The sequence below is a fragment of the Rhopalosiphum maidis genome, chromosome 2, assembly GCF_003676215.2.
Source record: "Rhopalosiphum maidis isolate BTI-1 chromosome 2, ASM367621v3, whole genome shotgun sequence".
Classification (NCBI taxonomy): domain Eukaryota; kingdom Metazoa; phylum Arthropoda; class Insecta; order Hemiptera; family Aphididae; genus Rhopalosiphum; species Rhopalosiphum maidis.
In genome coordinates, this window is record NC_040878.1 from 36,027,846 (window position 1) to 36,050,713 (window position 22,868).

The window sequence follows — 22,868 nt, forward strand, 5'->3', positions numbered from 1 at the left end:
GGTTGGCTATTATTATTACTTTATACAGAGTTAATAGCAGCACATTATAGTGAAACACATATAATATACATAATACATATATATATATATATATATATACACGGTTTTAAGTAGTAATGACCTATGACGTATGTTGACAATTTAAACATATACCCGAAATCAATATAATATATTAATATATTATATTAAGTAGGTACATATTTATGTACATGCGAGTTGTTCGGATTCCAAAATATATTTTTTACCCATAATACATATGTATTCAAATGCATGTATTTATGAACGCGGCACACGTATAGCAATAGGTTTCGACCAATCAATTCGCTCTAGTATCGCCGGAAAGGTTAATCGATATTTTCTTATCGAGGGTTATTAATATTTAATACTTATATATATAAATATATACACGCATATATATTATATACGTCATATAATATACAATATATACACACACACACTGTAGTCACAACGCTATATATACGCGTACATAAATATAATATAACCGTATTTCCATTACTATTGTTCTTTATGTTTTAGTTTAGTTGAGTTTAGAATGTACGATGTATTATTATTTATAGTAGTCTACTTGACAAATTATATTTAATAAATAAAATCTGATTTATAGTAATTGTGCGAAAAATAATAATACGAGAACCGAGTACATTCAACGAAAGTAATAATAATATAGGTAAATAAAAAATTTGGCTACACAAAGGTTATTTTTCATTTTACAGCCGACAGTAACTTTTTTTACGACGGAATAAGAATAATATTTAATAATTGTAACTATTGGAAAGAGTCGTGATGAATTTACCGTCTATAATAACTTTGTGTGAAGAAATTCCCTATTATGTTAAATATTGTATAAAAAAAATAGAAGCGTTTACAATTAATTATAGTTATAATAAACAATCAACCAAAAATAAATAAATTATTCATTCATTCAATGTCACTTAAATTATTAGAAAATACTACGAATAGTAAACGAGTATAATATAATACAATTGGATGAGGATTCTACGTCAGGCATTTTCGATTACAATTATGTAAAATGTAAGACTCGTTTTATCGGATTCTTAAAACTTTGACAGAATTATTTACATAAAAACAAACAGAAAATGTCTCAATATTTTATTAGACAATTGCTATTAATATTATTATTGAGTACACGACGATTTGATGTAAATAAAATACCAACGCACGCAGCTATAGTGTATTTTACACGAATATAAATAAATTATACAATGTATAATACACGTCGGGGTATAAGTGGTGATGCATCAAAATTGCATATATAATACGCCGTCTTCATATGTTTTATGAACCGATAACATTTACAGAAGCCATTTATAAATTATTGCTATTGTTATTTTCTTAATACACTAATACATATAAATTTATTATTATTTATGGATATACAATTTATTTAACTATATAATGAATAATTGTAATTTTTTTTTTTTTATAATAAAACATTTTAAATGTAATAACTGCGTTCAGCCATTATACAGTTTAAGACTGCGCTAACAATTTTGTTTCGTTAAATTGTCAGTAACCCGAGGAGAAAAACAATAAGTAAACGAAGGATTGATTGAATCTGCTTAAGAATTACGTGTTAAAATACATAGCGAACGCTATAAATACTATTTGACGTCAGTATGCAAACAAATCTTTAACGTAAAAACCTCATGGTTGTTTTAATAAATCCCAGGAGATTTACATTGAAATCTAATAACTACTATTAGCTGATTAAAACTATAAAAAACAACGTAAATTACTAAATAGACCGTCGAAAATGAACACTTTGTAAACAACGTCATGACACGGTTTTATTATTTTACCTTGTATTTAATACCATAAACATTAAATTTATGTTAAGTATTATAAGCGTTTTTTACACATATAATACACATATATTTCTTTAAGTATTAAAATTATATGCAGACTATTTATATCAAATAAAAATTGTATTTGAATTGTTTATTAATGTTTGGAATAAATTGATTTATTATAATTTAAATAGCCAATAGATTGTTAAGGAAAATTAAAAAATTCTGAAATTATAAATCGAATTCATTCTGAAAAATAAAAAATGGTTAAAATAATGTTAAAAAACTTAATACTTCAGCTTAACGAATTTTAAATTTTCTTATTTCTTATTTTATTATAGAAGTAAAAACAATAGATAGTTGATGAGGTATTAAACTCTTAATGACATCATCACTTTTTAACAGTAATCTTAATTAAACAGAATAATTACGAAGCGTTTACTTAATAAATATTAAAGATAATAAAATGATATTGTTAGTAAAATAACAAAAAAAAATATCAGTGTTTCAAATAACTGGAGAAGCACAACAAATTAAATTTTAAGTTCATTTAATATATAAGTAATGAGATTTTATTTCTAAGTAAAAATTAAACAAAATACTTCTACGTTCTAAATTGCATCAATAATACTGAATTAAGGTAAATACTCATGGAACTTTAACATTCTAAAATGTTTTCAGTTAATAATCCAATAAATTATAAATTACTTAACAGTAGTACCCAAATATTGGAAACTTTAAACTGTATCAACTGTCAAGACCTTAAAGTACAGACAATACAATACGTATATTACTATATTAGTTCACTGTTATTCCTAAAAGTTTTACTATATAAATAAGATTCAAACCACTAATTTATATCAACTCGCATTTACCGTAATCTGTGATAATATTTTCTAACTAATCGTTTTTTAAGGAAACAGACCACAACCCTGTTCACATGATCTGATTTAAAAAGTTAAAAATAAAAATAATTCAAATTGTATGTACTAAATAGTATTGCCCTGTTCAAAAAATACTTCAAAAGCGGTTTTATTTTAAAATGTTTTTATTTTATAAGTTTAAAAATATTTCAATTCATCGATGAAAAATTGTAAATTTGTATAAAAGCTTAAGCGCAAACATTCAAATTAATGTAGATAAAGTTTTTAAATCTTGCACATAATTATAAAAGATTCCAACAAACGTGTATAGCTTTGTCCTGTAACATATCTAATAGTCGAGTATACATTTAATATATTATTTACGTAAATATACATTACGAGGCGAAGGAAAAAATGCGATAGCAAACACTACCGTCGAATTAATATGTTTAATGTATATAAGTGATTTACACATTACGATTTTATCGTTTAGCCAGTCCATTGATGGACACGATCTACGAAAACTACATCTCGTCGGGGCTACGTACTTTTATTATACGAATAATACGATATATTAGCCTAGAGGCGGTGTATAGAACCACTGCTAACAGTGACTGTCAGAGGAATGTAAATAGGATTGACGTACGATTAAGTCGACTAAGAAATTTTTGCAATCGATAATACGAATAACAATTATATTTGTACGGATATTATTATAATATATCCCTTCAGTGCATATAAATAGAATATTATATACGATTCACCGACAGCTGATGGTTATACGCCCTTTACCGCGTGTATAAGAATAAAAGTTGTTACTATATTATAATCGCAGGGGAGTGTGGTGCAATGGTCACACTGCTATCCATGAGATGCACAGTCATTAGTTCGAATTTCGGTAGAGTACAAAAATATTACTTCGTATTCTCTACCGTCGTTCCGACTGCTCTGTACTCTGCCGGGTCCATTCCACAACACTTAAAAAATTCTCTTCATAGAGAAGGAAGTATTAGTAGGCTAGACATACTCTATGTCTCTACCCATTCTTGACAAAAATGATAAAGTCGTTCTAACTAATAAAAAATAATGAAATAAAATATTGTAATTTGAGGTAGCCGCATTTTTATAGTTAGCTGCAGAAAAAGCAATTTACACTATAGGTATCACGCGTGCCCATATCAGTCGGTGTTAAACGAGATATTAACCTCAACCAAGAAAGGATGAGAACGGGGGGGGGGGGGTCAAAACGAGTGTAAATATTGACTGTTCGGCGCCAATATATTATATAAGCTGACTGCGCTAAATCGTACTATATATATTAAAGTATATAAATTCTTTAGCATTTTTCCCGTATTACGGTAAGTCCAACGCACTAGGTTACGCAGAGAGTGACTGTGTATATATATACGCAAAATCTCACCTTTCCGCCTTCGACCGAGTGCTGTACAAACAATAAGACGCGCGCGCCACACATAGCTGCGGTGTTTTCGTGAGCACAGCTATAGTATATGCTATATATAGCACAATATAGCGCCTCGCTTTATAAAACTATTGTGTATTATACAGCGGCCGTTATATTGATATTTACCTTAGTCATCGCTACCCACCCACTTCATTCCGTCACTCACCGCCCACGACCACAGACGATAACTAGACACACATCACTATATTACACATTATTATTTATATACTTAAAGGTAGAGTCACAGTCGAGCATAACGTGCTCAGAAGTGTCGATACATTTTCATTAAATTACATTATAAAACGTGTATGATAAAAAAAAAAAACATAAAAATATTTATTATAAACAATTAAATTGTCCAATCGGAAGCAAAACAAATTCTAAATACGGTACTGATTAAACTTATATACGAGATATATCGTTTATTATAATTAATATTATTATTAAACCTCAGTGTAGACAATTTTTAAATCATATACATATATTTGCTGGGCATTGCTTCAATAATAAATATAACCATCTTCATAAAGTTCATAGAACAGTGGTACACTGTGGTTTGATTAACGTGTATCTTGAAAAGGAAAATATATCAATTGACCGAATCTGTATTCGTTTTTAGGTAAATAAAATAATAAAGACGTTTAAAAAAACGAGAAGTAGATGATGCCTTCAAAGCCTTGGGATATTTTTAATGAGGCTCGCGTCTGCCGTATATACGAGACGCACCCGGTTCTTTTCCGGAAACGATAGTAATATTATATAGATTTTCTTTTAGAAGTAAAGGCATTTGTACATAAATATATGCGTACATAGAATACGTGTATACAACCAAATACCCGAGAAACCACGTAGTGGAAAGTACCAAAAGGGCGGGAAAGATTCGCATATTGTATAGCTCTTTAAAAATCGTAATCTCGCAAAGTTAAGCCAACAAAGTATTGCTTTTCATTATTGCATACTATTTTTTAACTTAAACTTTTCAATTTTTTCCTTCTATCACACCAAGTTTTTATTTGCTTTACTTTTACCATTGTGTGGATCTAATAAAATGATCCTATTTCGCGGGTCATTTCCTAATCGTACTTTATGCTCATTGTACACCTTTATCAGTCTTTATTGTTATTTTTCTATATCGAATATAAACGGTAAAATAATAACAAGAATACAGTATGTGGCTCTAACATGTAGCGATATATACATACTAATATTATATGTACTTAATAGAATAATAAATAAGTATTATGTACGTCACCAAAAACATAATTATATATTTGTAACTTTATTAGTTTTTTACAGTAATAAATTCGATGAGTTATCAATTCTCGGAATTTTCTCAATGAATATTGTATTCATCTATTACATTGTATTAAAGATCCTAATAACAAAGTTAAGATAACTATTTAAAAATAAATTCTCAATAAGCCACAAAGAATTCATTTTCCAACCATGTTTTGTAAAGTAAATTCAAAATTAAAATTTGATAGAATATCCCGCGAAAATGTAAGTGGAGTATTGTATTATGCAATTACAGTACAAACAAAGTGAGAATTTAAATAAAAATTGAATGTTTTACAATTTATTAACTTATGGATTATAATTAAAAGTTTAGAATTTTATTTCAACATAAGATAGTGCTAATATAGATTCATAAATTCACTGTTATACACTATTTGAATAGATTATAATAATTATAATTTTTTTTTAAATTATTTTAATTGTTTAATTTTTAATAACATACATAGCTAAACATACATTAATTTGTCTCATCAGATTCCTTTTTTTCTCTGTCTATATATACTTAAGTTCAATGAAGTTAATTTAGATTTTAAACATTTCATACGTATACGAAATAACATTATATAATAAAACCTCATAATTATATCAGACAATAGACGCAGTAGTACAGCACATTATTTGAAGATTATCTAATTTTTAGTTGAATTAACTAACGAAGAATTGTTATTAAACATAATTGCAGATATGTATAATTATTAAAATCACATTTTAAAATATAATAACTGATATAAAAATGTTTAGTTTGAAATATATTAAATATTTAATTTAGCAATAGTAAATTATTGGCGCGTTGTGACCAAATTATCCTCTGACCTGTACACACAGGGGAAAGATAACGTTAGGAGATTTAGGAAAAAGATAAAAACCGGATATATACGTATATCAAAATATATATAATTTAAAGTATGATATAATTCTACAGCATACAAATAAAAATCGTGCTCACAACACAACTCACGGATCATTGAACAAAACGTTACAATTCTCTTGCATTACCGATAAACATATTACGTATATATATATATATATATATTATGTCTTTTGTCGACCATTGAACAAACATAATGCTGAGCAGATAAAACCTCGTAAGAAAAACAAGAAAAAAAAAGTATGTGCTTACCCCTTACCACAAACATAAATAGTTCCAAGTAAATAATACATATGGTTCATGAGAAATAAAATATTTTAAATTATGAACATGTTAAATATATTTTAATGCATGCCACTATAAGTCCGTACATCAATAAATAGGTAAAGCAAAGCATTCTAATAATAGGAAAAAAGGAAAAAATAAAAAGTATGTAATGTTAAAAAAAATCATGACGTTTTAAACGTTATTGAAAGATGATATTTTCTAGAATATGTTTCAATATTTAAAATTTCAATATTAAGCTAACAAATTATTATTGTTATTAGCTAACATAAAAATATGCATAAATGTAAACAAAATACAGCATATTATATATTATGTCAGTGAAAACTATAACAACAATAGGTCACCCGGGAAATAAATAAATAGGACTGTGTATTTGTAGAAAAATGCATTTTTTTTTGGTGGTTGTGAAGCACAGCTTTTTAAGTATATAATTATTTTGCATTTTTTTATTTTTTTATTTTTTAAGTCATATTTTCCTTTTTTAGTTCATTTTTTGATATTATTAATTTAATTCCATTAATTAACATCTTTGAAAATCTGTTAAAAATTTTTAAAAAATCTTTCGGGCAAATAGCATTAAAGAATCAATAAATTTCAAAATCAAAATTCAAATTAAATCAACTTTTTATTAAATAAATATATTTTTATGCATCTAATATACTCATATCATTATAAAAATTAAATTAAAAATCATTTTAAGTGCATTTTGTTCTATAATTTTTGAAATTTTAAATGCATTTTCAAGGTTTTTTAATGCATTAAATTCACAGTCCTATAAATAAGGAAAACGAAATAATTTTCAAAGAGACGATTTTTATCAAACCAAATGAAATCACCTCTTTAATTAATCATATTTCCCAACAAGCATTCTAAAAATTCAATACCATACCTTTATTTACGATATTTATGCAGCATAAAATCAACCAATTAAGGAACTCGAATGTCAGTGTTTTATATATTAATACTTATTAATAAAGTATATCAGTATATATCTATTGCCTATAATATACCATATTAATATGTAGTGTAAATCTGCTCATTATTTTCCATATATGGATTCCATTGAACAATCTTCAAAGCAGATGTTCGTTTTTAATGTGAAATATTTCTGGGACGTTCATTTGCCGGGTGTTTCGTAAAGTCACTCACCCTATCTTTGGCACCGTATAATAATTGCATTAATAGGCTATTCTAAATTTCTAACGGCATCGTAATATTCAGGCATCAGCTTAAAGTAATAAATAACTCGTGGTCTGTTTTTATCGTTTGCAATTCCTCTTAACCTTATATATATATATATAATTGGAGATATTTAACATATTTATTGAATTGTGTTTTATTTATCTAACCTTTTTTGGCATCCTCTTCGACAAAAAAAAAACTAAATATACCTAAAATACCGTATTCAGTAGCTTCTCTGTAAGAGAAAACTGTTCTATAGTGATATCTATAATTGCCTCAGATTTTTGAAATGAGAATGATAAATGTATACAAATGACAAATAATTTTTGACGGGACCATTAAAATAAACCATTATATTTGTATAAACACATTTATAATTTACAAATATTTTAAATACTTATGATTGATGTATCACAAAGACTTACTGCAGGTTTAAGTAATGGCGTAATAGAATATTATACATATTTTCAACGGCTTTAATAGAATATATTTGAATCATTACAAGATAATTTTCTGAATATTATTATTAAAAATAATATAGTTTTTAAATTTGGTAATCCTTAGAGCAGTGTTTTATCTTATTTTCATTTATCAAAATTTATCAAAATAAAACGACGGAATACGGGTTTGTTTTATTAAATATCTTTTTTAATTCTGTATTTATTACTTATGTACTTATAGTATTGTGTGGCAGTTAAACTAAAATTATTTTTTTTTTTGAATTTAAAGCGGAAAACTGAACTTATTACAAAAACTATTATTACAATTAAGTTTATACGACATGTATTTAAAACATTTTGGAAATGTGGATCAAAAAATATTAAAAATAAAATACTAGTTGTAAAGAATCTTTATGTAATTTAGTTAAATCAGTCAATGATTGAGGGTAACTTAATTTTGGTTAAATTTTAATCACCATAAAGAAAATTGTAGAAGATTACATCTAAGAACAGTTAGATTATGTGTATTTTACTATTTTTCAAATAATAATGCACCAGGCGATATACGAAAACCGGTAAAAATGTGCGTATGTACACAACAGCTTAAACTGATTACGAAAAATTATAAAACAATTATTACTCATTTTGTAATGGTGGTGTATTGTACCGCTGTTGATAACAATGCGCAACGCAGTACGTTTGAGATTGAAAAATAGTATAGTGCGTTCTCAAAAGTGTAAATACAATTGTTTGTTAACTTCTTGATAATTTAAAATTCAAGAAAAAGCAAAGAAAAAAAATTACAAACGAGACATATTATTTAACATTATTTGGCACTTTTTAAGAAGTAGGGTAATGCGATTTCTACTAAGTACTTGAAAAAATTAGCACGAGACTTATATGAATAAAAAATAAAATATTATACAAATAAAACTAGAGTGAATGTTGAAAATGGAAAAACTATTTAAATTATCATTAAAATGTAATAATATACTTAATACATAATTCATTTTATGATCATTGAGCTCAACTATATTCAAAAAACAAATACGCTTCAAAGTTTAAACTTTTGGCGGGCTGCTTTTTTGAGCGTGTGTTTCAATTTTAATTTTAATACAATCACGTTCTAAAAACTATTCCAAGGCGAGTTGTTTTTACGATTTATAAACGTTTTCGTTGTCAAATAAATCGTATGATAAATAAGTTTTCAGGCTCTACTAATAAAATAAACATCACTAAGATGTAACATATTAAGGAAAACGTTTGATAATAGTTTGTCTCAATTGAGAAACAAACGAAGAGTTTCATAATAAACGAATATAACATTAAGCAGATTAAAATTAAATCAATTTTCAGCGCCCGCAAATTTCGATACATATTTATGAGTTTACTAAAAGCGAATTAAAAATAAAAACAGAAGAACTCGCAACCATGGAGCACACAGATTAAAAATAACATCCGTCGCATACATCGTTATATAAGGTTCACACACCTTTAGTGGATCACGAGATAAAATTCATGACGTTTTACTTGTATATAAATTCCAGTATAAAATAAGGTAATGTAAACGGTAATAAATTTCGTCGGAATATCCTACTAAGACATCATAAACGTTCACCGCTGTACAGCGCCCCGTTTCTATCAAATATATATATATATATATATATAATTTCATACATTTGCAACAAGCTGTACAATTTCACACTATATATGATATGTTCATGGGACATTGTGTACAGACGGTTCGTTAATTCCGTGACCCAATTCTCTGTGCACGCGTGTATACACACCGAAACGAAATGTTCGAAACGACCATATATCATCGCGACCAAGTGGAAAATTGTGTTTAAATTTTGATGTATAATATATTGTTTAATATTTATTAATATTTTGTTTTTATTGTGCCGCTGCACGAACATAATGATTTGCTACGGCGGTCCCCACATTATATTATAACACAAATACATATATATGCGTCCCAGAGTTCTCTTCCCCACCCACATCTACAACGAGATTGCTTAAACCATTTATATTTTGACGTTTTCAGTGTGGCTGTTTGCCGAACGTGTCTGAAAGGCTTAACTGCAACGGTTTGTGGGGTAGGAGTAGGGGATGCGTCAGCGGCAGTAATGAAGCTCGGACTTTGATTATCGCCAGGTAATCCGGTGGCTCGCCGGCACACGTTCCTGCTTCACTCCCCCAATAAATCAACCATATAATTCGTGTTTGCCCACCAGCGTCGGCACTCCCTACACAACAATAATCCACCCACCTCTTCTACGCGCTGTGCGCACACACACACACACTTAAACATAACTTCCTCGTGTCCACCAACTCCGCTCATTATGCAAATCCCGTATCAAAAGCACTATAATATTGGTAACCACGGACGCAACTTTGCATCAAAATGTTCTAAATCTGTTTATTACGCCTCGTAGAACAAATTTACTAGACAAATGTATGTTCTGCATATATTATGTCAAGTCGTTATGTATAGAATTATCTGGCCTTGTCTATATAGCGCCTCGCCGTCAACACAAACGGGATATAGCCTGAGAGGAGGAATGGTTGGACGACGGCGACCTGCAAAATCTACGTAACATCAATGTACGAAACTTTGTCAAATATCTGTGTGGTACACCGCAATTTGTAGCCATGGTCATTTACGCTGATACATATATGTAATATGTATACATTAAATTCACGAGATCTACGATCCCTAGATATATATTCAGGTTGTACACGCGTGCATGCAGTGTCAACATATAGTGTTTATATTTTTAAATCTTATTTTAAACTTAGTAGCTAGAATCTTACGTGAATAAAAATAAATCACGAACGTTATACAATATGGAACACTTACATTTAGAGACACTTACATTTCAAAGGAAAGATTTTCATCTGTTTTTAAAAACAAAAAAATAAATTGACTTTGTAAAACTACATCAAAAATTCTGATATTGTTTTTCAGCTATCTACTTTCATTATTTGTTTTTGCTAGTCAATATTTTAGAATATACATTATACAATTATAATGAATATTAGACTGGGCGTTTCACAAAGGAGAATACACATTATTTTCTATAGTTTTACCATTTCAATAACAAAATTATGCATTATTCATGGCCTTACTCATACTAAATTGAAATATAAATGAAAAAGTCGAAAACAGATGTGTAATAATGCTTATATAAAAGGCAATAAAATAAGTATGTATAAATAATAACCAGAAAGTTTAATACTTTATAAAATACCGCTTTTACTTCAGATATGAAATATTTACTCTTGTTCGTTAATAAAAATAAAATAAAAAAATTATTGCTACCTGTATGACAGAAAAAAAATATTCTTTTTTTGCAGAAGCACATGAAACTGTCTGTTTGTGAAAACTTATAGTAAATACTTTCATAAAAATTTAGCTATCTTTAAAATGTTTTAACATGCATTTGTTTATTATCGATCTATTAATTCTGTGATTTTATGTTACAAATTAAAAATATAAATAATTGCAATAACTAGTATTAAATTGAACATTTAATTATACTGTATATTTAACAATCTTTAGTCATGATTCAAACAATACATTTATAATTTACATTTAAAAACCATCGTAATATTATATGTACCGATATGTCAAGTATTTTACACTTGAGTAAAACTTTACTCGAAAAATAAGGACAATAAATTTACCTTTGCTCAATGATTAACTCAATAATGATATATGCGTGCAATAATGTGTTTCTACTATAAGGTTGGTGTATTTATTTATTTATTTTTTTTTTTATCAAAACACAGGTTTGTGCATTAAAGGACTCTGGGGACAAAACGCGTTTGGAGTTCTAATTTAAATGGTCCGACATCCCTAAGGTTACAAAATAGATGAATAAATGCAAAAACCATATTCAAAAGATACGCCGGAGGTAACACTTTGAACAAAATACAAGAAAAAACATTGTTACATCGCACAAAATATTTATTAACTAGTTAACATATATGAGTGTTCTCTATGTATATTTTACCACGATAAACTTTTAAATCAGTGAAATGCATCGGATTTGTTACAAAAATAAATAAAATATAAAATACTATATTGTGAAAATAAACATTAAAATAAAGTATCAACAAACAAATATTAATTGAAGTAATAAAATTCTATGATAAATAAACAGTATGCGAATTGCTTGATGAAATATGAAAAAAGCAATCATAAAACATTTTAATTTTAAAATGTGTTGTGTTTGAAAATTTGTCTTAGTACACTAAAAACAAATTATTATGATCTATTTTAATGTTACGCAAGTAGAAATATACACATGCAACCTATTAATTATTTAGTGTAGTTTATATATTAAATACATTTTGACATAAACTTCTATTTGTAATATGTATGTAATTTAGGAATGTTCCTTATATACAAGACTTAATCAAATATTTAATCGAAACCCCCAAAAAAGTAATAATAACTCTATTTTAATTTTATATTTATAACTTATCTCAAAATTGTATTTACAAATGTATACTTTTATATTTTATTAAAAACAATAATTTATTTCATAATGCTATATAGGATATTATGCATATTGCACATATAACTAGTATAAAACATTATAAAAATAAGTCAAAACAAAAATGTATAAGTTGGTAAAAATAAGATTTATACGATATTCACATTTTTTTCAATTTTTATTAAATATTTAAATATAAAATATAAATCTGTGTATATAAAATATTACAAGATATTAATTAAAATTTAAATATGTAATTATATAATATCGCATAACTTTTATAATAGTTTCTCTTGCTTCTTGAATTTGAATGAGTAATGCTGTATTATTGGCAACTTTGTTTCATGAATAAGAAATAACTATATGAATATATAATAAATTCTTTAAATATAAGTTAGGTACCTACCTAACCACCCATTTAAATATATTAAAAAGATAATATAATGGAATGAGATAATATTTTATAATTAGCTTTAACTTTTTATAAAAGTACCTTACTATTATGTGTGTAATTAAAAAAAAAAAAATGTAGATATTTTAAGCAAAATATTATATACAAATTTATACAGAATGCGGGTCAATTTTGTTTTAACTATAATCGTACTGTTTCATATTAATAAAATAAAATAACTATACTGCTTTTAAAAATATACCTTAATAATATAGATGTTTGTTTTATGTAATATATTTAAGCCAGTTTTGAACGAAACAAAATGATTTTATAAATGCAAATACTTATGAAATTACTATAATCTAAAATTTTATAAACAGATCGGAATGGTATATATTATAAATTTGCATGGACTATCTAAACGTAGGCTCATGTGTACGTCATTAACTCAAATACGTACGACGAACAATATAATACGTTAATATAAATCGAATGCTATGATACGAGAAAATAATAACAATTCGCACAAATATTTATAGTGCGAGTATATATAATACGAGTAAGTATTCACAGAAACTTACGGTTGTTCTACGGTGTGCTGTCTGATGGCAGTATTAAGGTGTACGGGTGGTCGGACTGCCGTGGCAGCAGGTGGAAACCTTCTTTCTGCCGTTGTTAGACCGTAAATTTCGTCTTCTTCGCGATCACTCAGACAACTAGATGGCTATGGCATAAAAATAAAATAAAAATAAGATTAAAATATAGTAAAAATAAATATAGAAACGAAAACTCCGCTGTATAGGTTTTCCTAACACGTACGTGTGTCTTCACACCGGAACAGACAAAAGTTTCCCAATCAACGCTGAATAGAATGGACGGAGCCACCCTCATCATTCCTATCCCCTTCACGTTACCCAACCAACACGCTTTACGTGCGCCGCCGTTTTCTCGACTCCTTTGAACGTCTCTCTAATCCCTAAGGGTCCCACTCACTTAACAACAACTGCACTTTAAAGAGACTAGTACGACTGATTGAAATGGTCGCTAGTTACTGATACATCTACGCATATAAATATAGACGCGCGCTAAGACAGTTTTCCTTTTATTCGTAAATCGACTTTGGTGCAAATCGGTGATTTCATTGAGTGTTTTAAACATCATAAAACTATATAATGTATATAATATAATATATTATATTCAATAACATGAATAAGAACAATGATTCGAGTTCATATCACTAATTCCTATCAGACAGAATACAATTGTAAAATCATACAGTATAATGCAAAAATACGTAACTTTTGATATCTATAGTATGGTCTCTAAGACTCCAATCCATAGAAACTATAAGTATTTATAAAATAATTAAAGTGAAGAAATAATAATTTCGATGATTCTGAATAGAATATGTATATAAAAGGATATTAGAGTACTACTTGTTTTCTCTCTCTCTTTCTACGAGCCATATACACCAAACAAAGTAGTCATTCAAAACCTTTCTATTTATGACTATTAAAATATATTATAATAAAATCATCCTTCACAAAAATTATAAAAATATTTTTAAGGGTTTGACATACCATTATGTTTAAATATTGTCTCAAAAAAAAAAAAAAAAAAAAATGATTTGTTTATATAATTAAAAATGTATTATTATTTTTAAATTGTAATAAAGTAAACTAATATAGTAACCCCTAACAAATATTATTTTCTATAATTTTTGTAATAACTAATTTTACTCCCAAAAAACTAAACACTCATAAAAAAAATATTATGCTTGAATACGTTTTGCAACTATTTTACGCATATAGGTTAGAAATAGAAAATAAATAATGCACTGACAATATATTAACTTTATAAAATAAACTATACAAATAAATTTAAAGAGTGTTTATTTTTTAATGTTAGTAAACGAAATGCATATTTAAGTACAATACTATATAATGCTATAAATACAAATATAAAAATATTAACAATAATAATAAACCTAACCGATATTCAGGAATAATAATCCTACTATTTTTGTCAAAACTGAAAACATTTACATACAAAATAAATTATAAGGTATTGATCGTGATAAAAATGGCTTTAAAAATTAAAATGAGGGTATAATATTAAAATAAAACACACTTATAATGTGTATTCTATAAATTTTATTTAGGGTTTAATGTTAGGTTTAAAATAAAACAAGGAATAGGTAATAATATAGAAACACAATAACAGTTTAAGTACGTAAATCATTTAACTAGTATGAAATATATAGAATGAAAATTGTGATTTTGAATACTCACAGAGTATTTTCCGGGCGCGTACAGGTGATGCGAGTACGGATTTCCGACCATGTTGCATGGAGACCTGGAAGGCGACGAGGGTGCTAACAACGTGATTCGGGGAGATAATTCAGCCCATTCGGTAGCCCGAAGTTCGTCCAGATACTCCAGAATATCCCGATAATGGGTGTTGTACAGATCTGCGTACCGGGACGCTAAGCCTTCCAAATAGCCTCGTTCACCGTTCTGTAATCATAATAATATTATATTAAATATGTATTTAATGAAATGAAAGAAAAACTCATTAAAACGGAAACCATGACGGGCGACCAGGGGTGACTGTTCTCTTATGTACATGGAAGAGGGTCGTATATAAACTGGTAGGCTTAGATAAATTTGCCCTCCTCTTACACTCGGCACACACGCCACATATTTGAATTAAACGAACCAGACAGAGATTTCCAATTCTGCTGCAGTGAAGTCTGAATAGGGCCCAAAACTCATTTTCTGGGTATTATTTATTTTTCAACATCATCCGCCAGAAGAGGGCTTCAATAACTGTCAAACCCCGTTAAAAATCACGATTTCTGGCAGGACTTTCCATGGAAGAAGTAGAGACGATAAAACAATAGTATAACGAAAGCGATTTATTTTAGTCGGTCCAGCTTTATTAAATTCATCGTTATTTGTTCGTATGATTTACGACTGACCGTTTCATTCAAATGCGACAAAATAAAAAATAAAACTTTATCGTAGAATATAATATATTTTTATAACTTATTATTGGGTGTTTTATACGCGTGAAGTATGAAATAAATCGACAAAAAAAAATATTATGTCACTATGCCCCTCCCTCAGTAAGGTAGTTTGGCTACAAAACTGAATCCAATTCTCTTAACATCTCAATGTATCATATGTCGAGAATAAATATATCTACCTACGAAAATATCACATTCGTATAACCAGATTCACTAAAGTACTATTCTGTTAAAATATTTTTATTTAGAAGTCGACCATTTGTAAAGTTGTTCGAAAAAAATAAAAGCCATCTGCATTGACAACGTCGTATTCAATATCAATCTTAAAATCATTTTAATTAATTAATTATAATAAAAGAATGCTATCTAATAATAAACAATTAATTTAATATTTTTCTCATAAATTGTATACGTTGAGGGTCAAAATTATCATTTTAATAATCACCTAACATTGTTTGTTGGTTCAAAGAAAAAATAAAACAAAGGGGCAGTATGTTTGGCAAGAATAAAATACACATACTTGTTTATAGATGAGATTTATTAATTTGATAATAACCAAATAATGAATAATGGATTTTATACACATATAATTTATGAAAAATTCTATTAAATTGTTATCAAAATGATTAACAAAATATTTTTTACGTAATTAGTTTACAAGTTTTTATAGTATTTATTTTTTTTAATAATAGATACCTATGATAAAACAATAATAATTGTCTCATTTGTATTAATCGATATCAATAAACACAAATTATGTAACATATCATTAAATTTTTTAACCACGAAATGCTTGCGATATCTAAAACATCTATTTGACGTTATTCTATACTTTGATCACTATAATATAGTTAATATATAAGATGCACAGGGGTCCCCTTTTGAAGATACAAGTTAACACAGTTAAGTTAAAGAAAAACAAAAAATGTAAGGCAGCATAAGTGTACATTTTGTAAACGATGAAAAAATAAAATGATATAAATTATTTTATGTATAATATTGTTTGTAATAATCCTGTGGGATATACCTTGTACAAAATATTATATAAATACAATAAATATACAAGTGTATCGACATTTAATATTTATACATACAAGCATAAATTATATAAATGAAGGAATGATTATTTTAATGTAAAACACTCAGTTTTTTGTATTTTTAACACTAATTTTGAGTATTTGAATATACAACATATTATTTATAACATTATATTTGCGCAAAAACTTAAATAAAAAATTGATTTAATATATAATATATTTTTCTAAATGCAACTTCAATATATTCTCAATTCCCGGTCTTAAATTTCCATTTATAAAAATAAATGATTAAACCTGTGATAGTTTATTAAGTATAAATACCTACATTTAAAACCACGAACATGTGTAGAAGTACAATTAAAAATCGCCACATATTGAAATTTTAAAAAATAAGTAAATATTTGAAATATAATTTTTATTTGTGAAAATGTAGTTTCGATTTTTAAATTTATAAAAATAAATGAAAACTAAAATGAAATGAGTGTTGTGCGTATAAACATCAAAAATATCACTGATACAATATAAATCCTAACACAAAATAAAAACGTGTATTATATGGACATCTATGGAATGAGAATTCGGTGTTCATTCAAACGATTTTAAGGTTATACTACTCGTAGATGCAGCAATTCAATAATATTATAAATGTTAACAAATATACAGCGATGTCTTAAACAGTGAGTATCTACCATCGTTGTAATATATATACGCATCAGAAAAGTAGAAACCTATTTGTTTATGTTTGATTAACTCTTGTGGTTATGTAAACTTTGCAAGAATCGTAGCGGCAAAGTTTAAAGGTAAGCCACGACGATAGTGCGTCCACCATTTATCCGTCCGTCAATACTTTAGACTTAACGTCAACGAGTAATCCCCGCAGAGAATATAGAACGCGCTATCTACTTGTAACCGGCAAAGGTCATTCTGAGGGTAGGAAGGTATATCCGGTTATTATTGTCGGGAGGGAAACGCACGTAGGTAGTGTGGTACGAGCTGAAGTAAGAGGGATACGATTATTATTATTATTCGTCAGCAACAAAAACGAACAAGGGTAAGGTGGGTGAGGGATACGTAAGATATACGTCGTTGAGGCTGCCGCCGTCACTAAAATGGAAAAAATGACTTTCGACCCGACGTCTACGTGAAAAATTTCCGTTTATAATGTTCTGCCAAGACGTCAATTTTTCATGCGCCAAAACCTACAGGACAGACGTATGGGAGGGGTGGGTGTGGGAGAAAAAAGTTCAAAAGCTCGAATGATTATCCCCGGTAAAAATTGTACACCCTCGAGGTTATGTTTTCTAATACCTTCGCGACCCGTACCACCCGTCCGCTTGCTCAACAACAGTCGTTGCCACAGCTAACAACTCTTATCGTTGATCTCATTTTATTTGCGGTGTGCAAAAAAAAAAAACAATACCGTATACTTACAGCTTTAGATAGAAGTTCCTTCTCGCAAGTCGATATTATGTATAGTCGATCTTACAATGTCATAACAGTCGATTTTAATAGATATTTGATCACAGTCTTTCATATTAAATATATAATACGCGATTTTATTGCCATTTGGCTTATGGATATTGTATTTTAATACCATTGGTGAGCATCAACATACACTTATACACAACTAAAAGAAAAGAAACTAATCCTAGTAAAAATAGTCAAACAATATGATTTATTGTTAAAACTTAAATATGATCAAAACACCAAAACAATATTACTTAATAATTAAATCGTATATGTACAAAATTACATTATATTATAAAGATATAATATAGGTACACATCAACACATTAGGTAACTACATAAAATATACGACAAAACCTATTATTAAAGTTCATCAAACTATTTTTTTTAAACTCATTTAACGTAATAAGTTCATAATAGCCAAAAAGGTCGAATAATATATTCAATAACATGCGAATATAGAAAAATTTACTTGCATCTTAAAATTTTCTTCATACTCAATAATTTTATTTTCCTTTTCATAAGTTATTATTTTTAAAACTTCATGATATATAGCATTATGTCACTTGATCTTTAAATTGTATTGATCTTGAAACTCTTTATATTCAAAATATATTATAAACGTATGATCTATCCTATGTTGATATTAAAAATTAGCTCAAAACCATCATAATGACCAATTTCACCGAAATTCGTACAATATTGACGATGTCAAATTAATTCGATAATTATAACAATAAGTAAACACTATTTGACAAATACAAACAATTTTAAATTATAAAAATCTACAGTATCATAATTTATTTACCTATATAATTAGAACAGGGCCGGCGCAAGGGCAGTGCAATCGGTGCACCTGCACAGGGCCCCGCACAAATTTGGGGCCCCGCGGAAAACAAATCATTACTAAATAAATATTATAATTTAGAAAATATTACATTATTAATGAAAATATTATATTTTAAACTACAGTTGAAATAATAGTTAGGTGATATTTTAGAGAACAGTACTTGTGTGCTATATTTTTATTAATACTGTACTGGCGATTGACATAATATCTTATTAATATAATTGAAATAATATTATTATTATTGTATTTATAGTTATAGCTATTATTGTTGATAAAAAATAATTATAGGTATTTTCGTGGTGTCGGCTGTACATGCACTGATTAACTGAAGAGTATAAATAGATTATGTTGAATTTTGTCATGTTGATAATATTATTTTGATCTCATTAATTACTTGTGTCTCTACTGATATTATTGTTTCATTTATGAATTTATGATTTATCTGTCATTTGCGCACACGCATTACAAGTGTAGGGACACGCGAATAATATTATATTATATTAATATTTTTAATATTCATACAACTGGCAGTCACTATAGGTAAATAACTTTCTTATTATTAATATTATGATTTCATTTATTTAGTTTATACAACAGTAAATAAATGTATTGCATTTTAAATTATTTAAAAAGCAAACATTCTTATTATATTTTTGTATGTAATCTGGAATGTATTTATGTGTTTATGACACTTATTAATATATAATATTTATGAGACAGTGGTCACCTTCATTTTATGTCAGAATGTTTTAAAAGAATAGAGCAATTAAATTAAAATAATAATAGTATATTTATAATCATTCTGCACGCCCAGCCCAACTCGGCAAAAGGGTGCAGACAGACTACTAGACCACTGATAGACATAAGACATACTAAAAACATAATTATTATAATCGATCTCTATTGTCATTTATCGTCGTGGTCGGTTCGAATTGTCGGCCGACGCACTCCGACAACGTACCAAAATAATATAATAAAAATAGATCGAATGATATAAAAAGTCGCCGTTCGTTGTGTAGACCACGAAATTAATTAAGAACTATCTAAAAAGCACTATGTCACAAACAAAACTAACTGGACTTTCAACAATATCCATTGAAAAAGATATAGCTGAAACTATCAATTATGACACACTTATAAATGATTTTGCAAACGAAAAGTCAAGAAAAAAATCGTTCTAAAATATATAATCAATAATAAATAATATAATATATTATTTTATTGTATACATTTATTTTATATATATAACTAAAAATAAAGAGTAAATATTAAAAATTAATCGTTGTGTATTATTTTATTTCAACTATTTTGCACGGGGCCCCGCAATTTGTAGCGCCGGCCCTGAATTAGAAATTAATTCATGAAACAAAATTCATGTTATAAAATATAGATAATTGAATTCTTACGAGTAAATATTATAATTAACAAAAAATTGATATTATTAGTATATTCTTAGCAAAAACTAAAGAATTAACAAATACTTAATAAAAAAGCATAGTTATGAAACACATTAATTAAAAAAAAATACGAATAAATGTTTATTATCTCATTCAGTAAGTCACTAAATGGTTGTATTAAATTTCACTACAATAAAAAAAAATTGTAAATGTAAGAACGTTTCTAAGCAGGAGACAGAATAATGTATGTTATATTATTATTATTATTTTCTTTTTATTTAAATTAAACTCATTTTTGACAAAAAAAAATCGTATATAGATATAATTAATAAGTCAATACATATCGTAGAATTATGGTATAATTAGATGTGTGGTATAAATAACTTAAAATTAGTCTCAATATTTTTTTAAATTTAATTGTATATGTATAAAACAATAATATAAACAACAGTGAAAAGTTCAATAAGTTTCTTCGATTTATATTTTATAAATTAAAACAAAACAACATAAATTAATTGAAGACAAATCATGAAATAAGTTCAAATGCACATTGAATAAAATATTGAAATATAAAATTTAATGAATATTTAACTATATATTATATAAAATTAATTTTATCAAAAAATGATATTTTTTACTGTATCACTATTCGTTATCACCGCACTAGTCTTTTATTTTTTTGATAGTTTTTCATAACTACTAAGACAATGTAATGTACATGATTTACTTTAAACCACTGCAAATTTTAAACTAAATTAAATTTGCTAACAAAAACTTCCCTCAATGTTGAAAAATAAAGCAGTGACACACGAAATAAACCATACACGTTATCGTCAAACAATTCATTCCTAGCACACCTTAGAATCCGAAAAACATATAACGTTTTTAACTAAAACACATTTTATACAATGATAAAATATTTAGGAGAAGAAAAAATAACTATAATACGATTTCTCACACTTAACATTTTTACCTGCAAAAATATGCAAAACGATTGCGCTCCATGAAATAAAGAAATTATCCTTTTAACAATTTTATAATACACTATTTAAAAATATTAATACATGACAAGATAAACATTTGTGATTTCCTTTTATGTATAATATAAAGATTACAATTTTCGAAACCAATATCCTATAAGCATTGTTTAGATATACATATATAATAACCAAGTATTTAATATAAAGTAAGTATATTTGCGTATATTTTACGTATATTTATATTTTTAAAGAGTTTATTGAGATTACTAATATAATTAAAAACAATTTTCAATAATTTACTTTCATTGTCAGTACTGAGCCTGTAAAATTGGGAAAGAAAATTGTTTAAAAGACCGACGCCTATTTTCATGGTTCGCAATTATATTGCGTTTTTTCATATAAAAAGGTAGACGCAATCGTGTTGCAGCTAGAAAAATGAATCATAAAACAAAATTATTTTAATACATTATTACATTAATTATATATTATATTGAAACTATTATTTAAATAAATAGTATATTCAAATTGTTCAATAGTTCAATACTGTTATTGGGATGAATTATATCAAGAAAAAGAGTAAGAAAACCATTTAAATAGGTACTTTCAGATTATTTTTTTTTAATTTTAATAAATACATTAAAATACAATTTCAAATTAGGATAAAAACTAAATAAATACTACGACAAACAAGAAAGTAATACTTAGTATATACTTTTAAATTAAGATTAAAAAATGTTTTTAGTAAAATATTTCCATTCAACATTTTTCGGTAAAAGTTTACGTTGTTACAATGAAAAATAAACAGAAGATTTCAGTTTTATACATTAAAAATTTAACTAAAGTTATGTACAAATATTATATAAATAACAAATAACTATTGTTGTAAATTATGTTAGTAATACGTAAGTTTTATATTCGTAGTGTTATTTTTTCTAAAATTTACTAAATACAAGTAAGCTTTTACTAGTATTATGTTCCATACAGT

General features: G+C 27.0%; 1 protein-coding gene across 1 annotated transcript in view; it reads right to left on the reverse strand.

The window, feature by feature from the left end:
* Positions 1-22,868, reverse strand: part of LOC113552863 — a 72,741-nt gene that overhangs the window by 24,660 nt on the left and 25,213 nt on the right. The window contains exons 2-3 of the mRNA XM_026955852.1: positions 15,416-15,640; positions 13,706-13,848 (exon numbers count right to left, since the gene is read on the reverse strand). Coding sequence (XP_026811653.1) covers positions 13,706-13,848; positions 15,416-15,640 — 368 coding nt within the window. The remainder of the gene's footprint in view (positions 1-13,705; positions 13,849-15,415; positions 15,641-22,868) is intronic.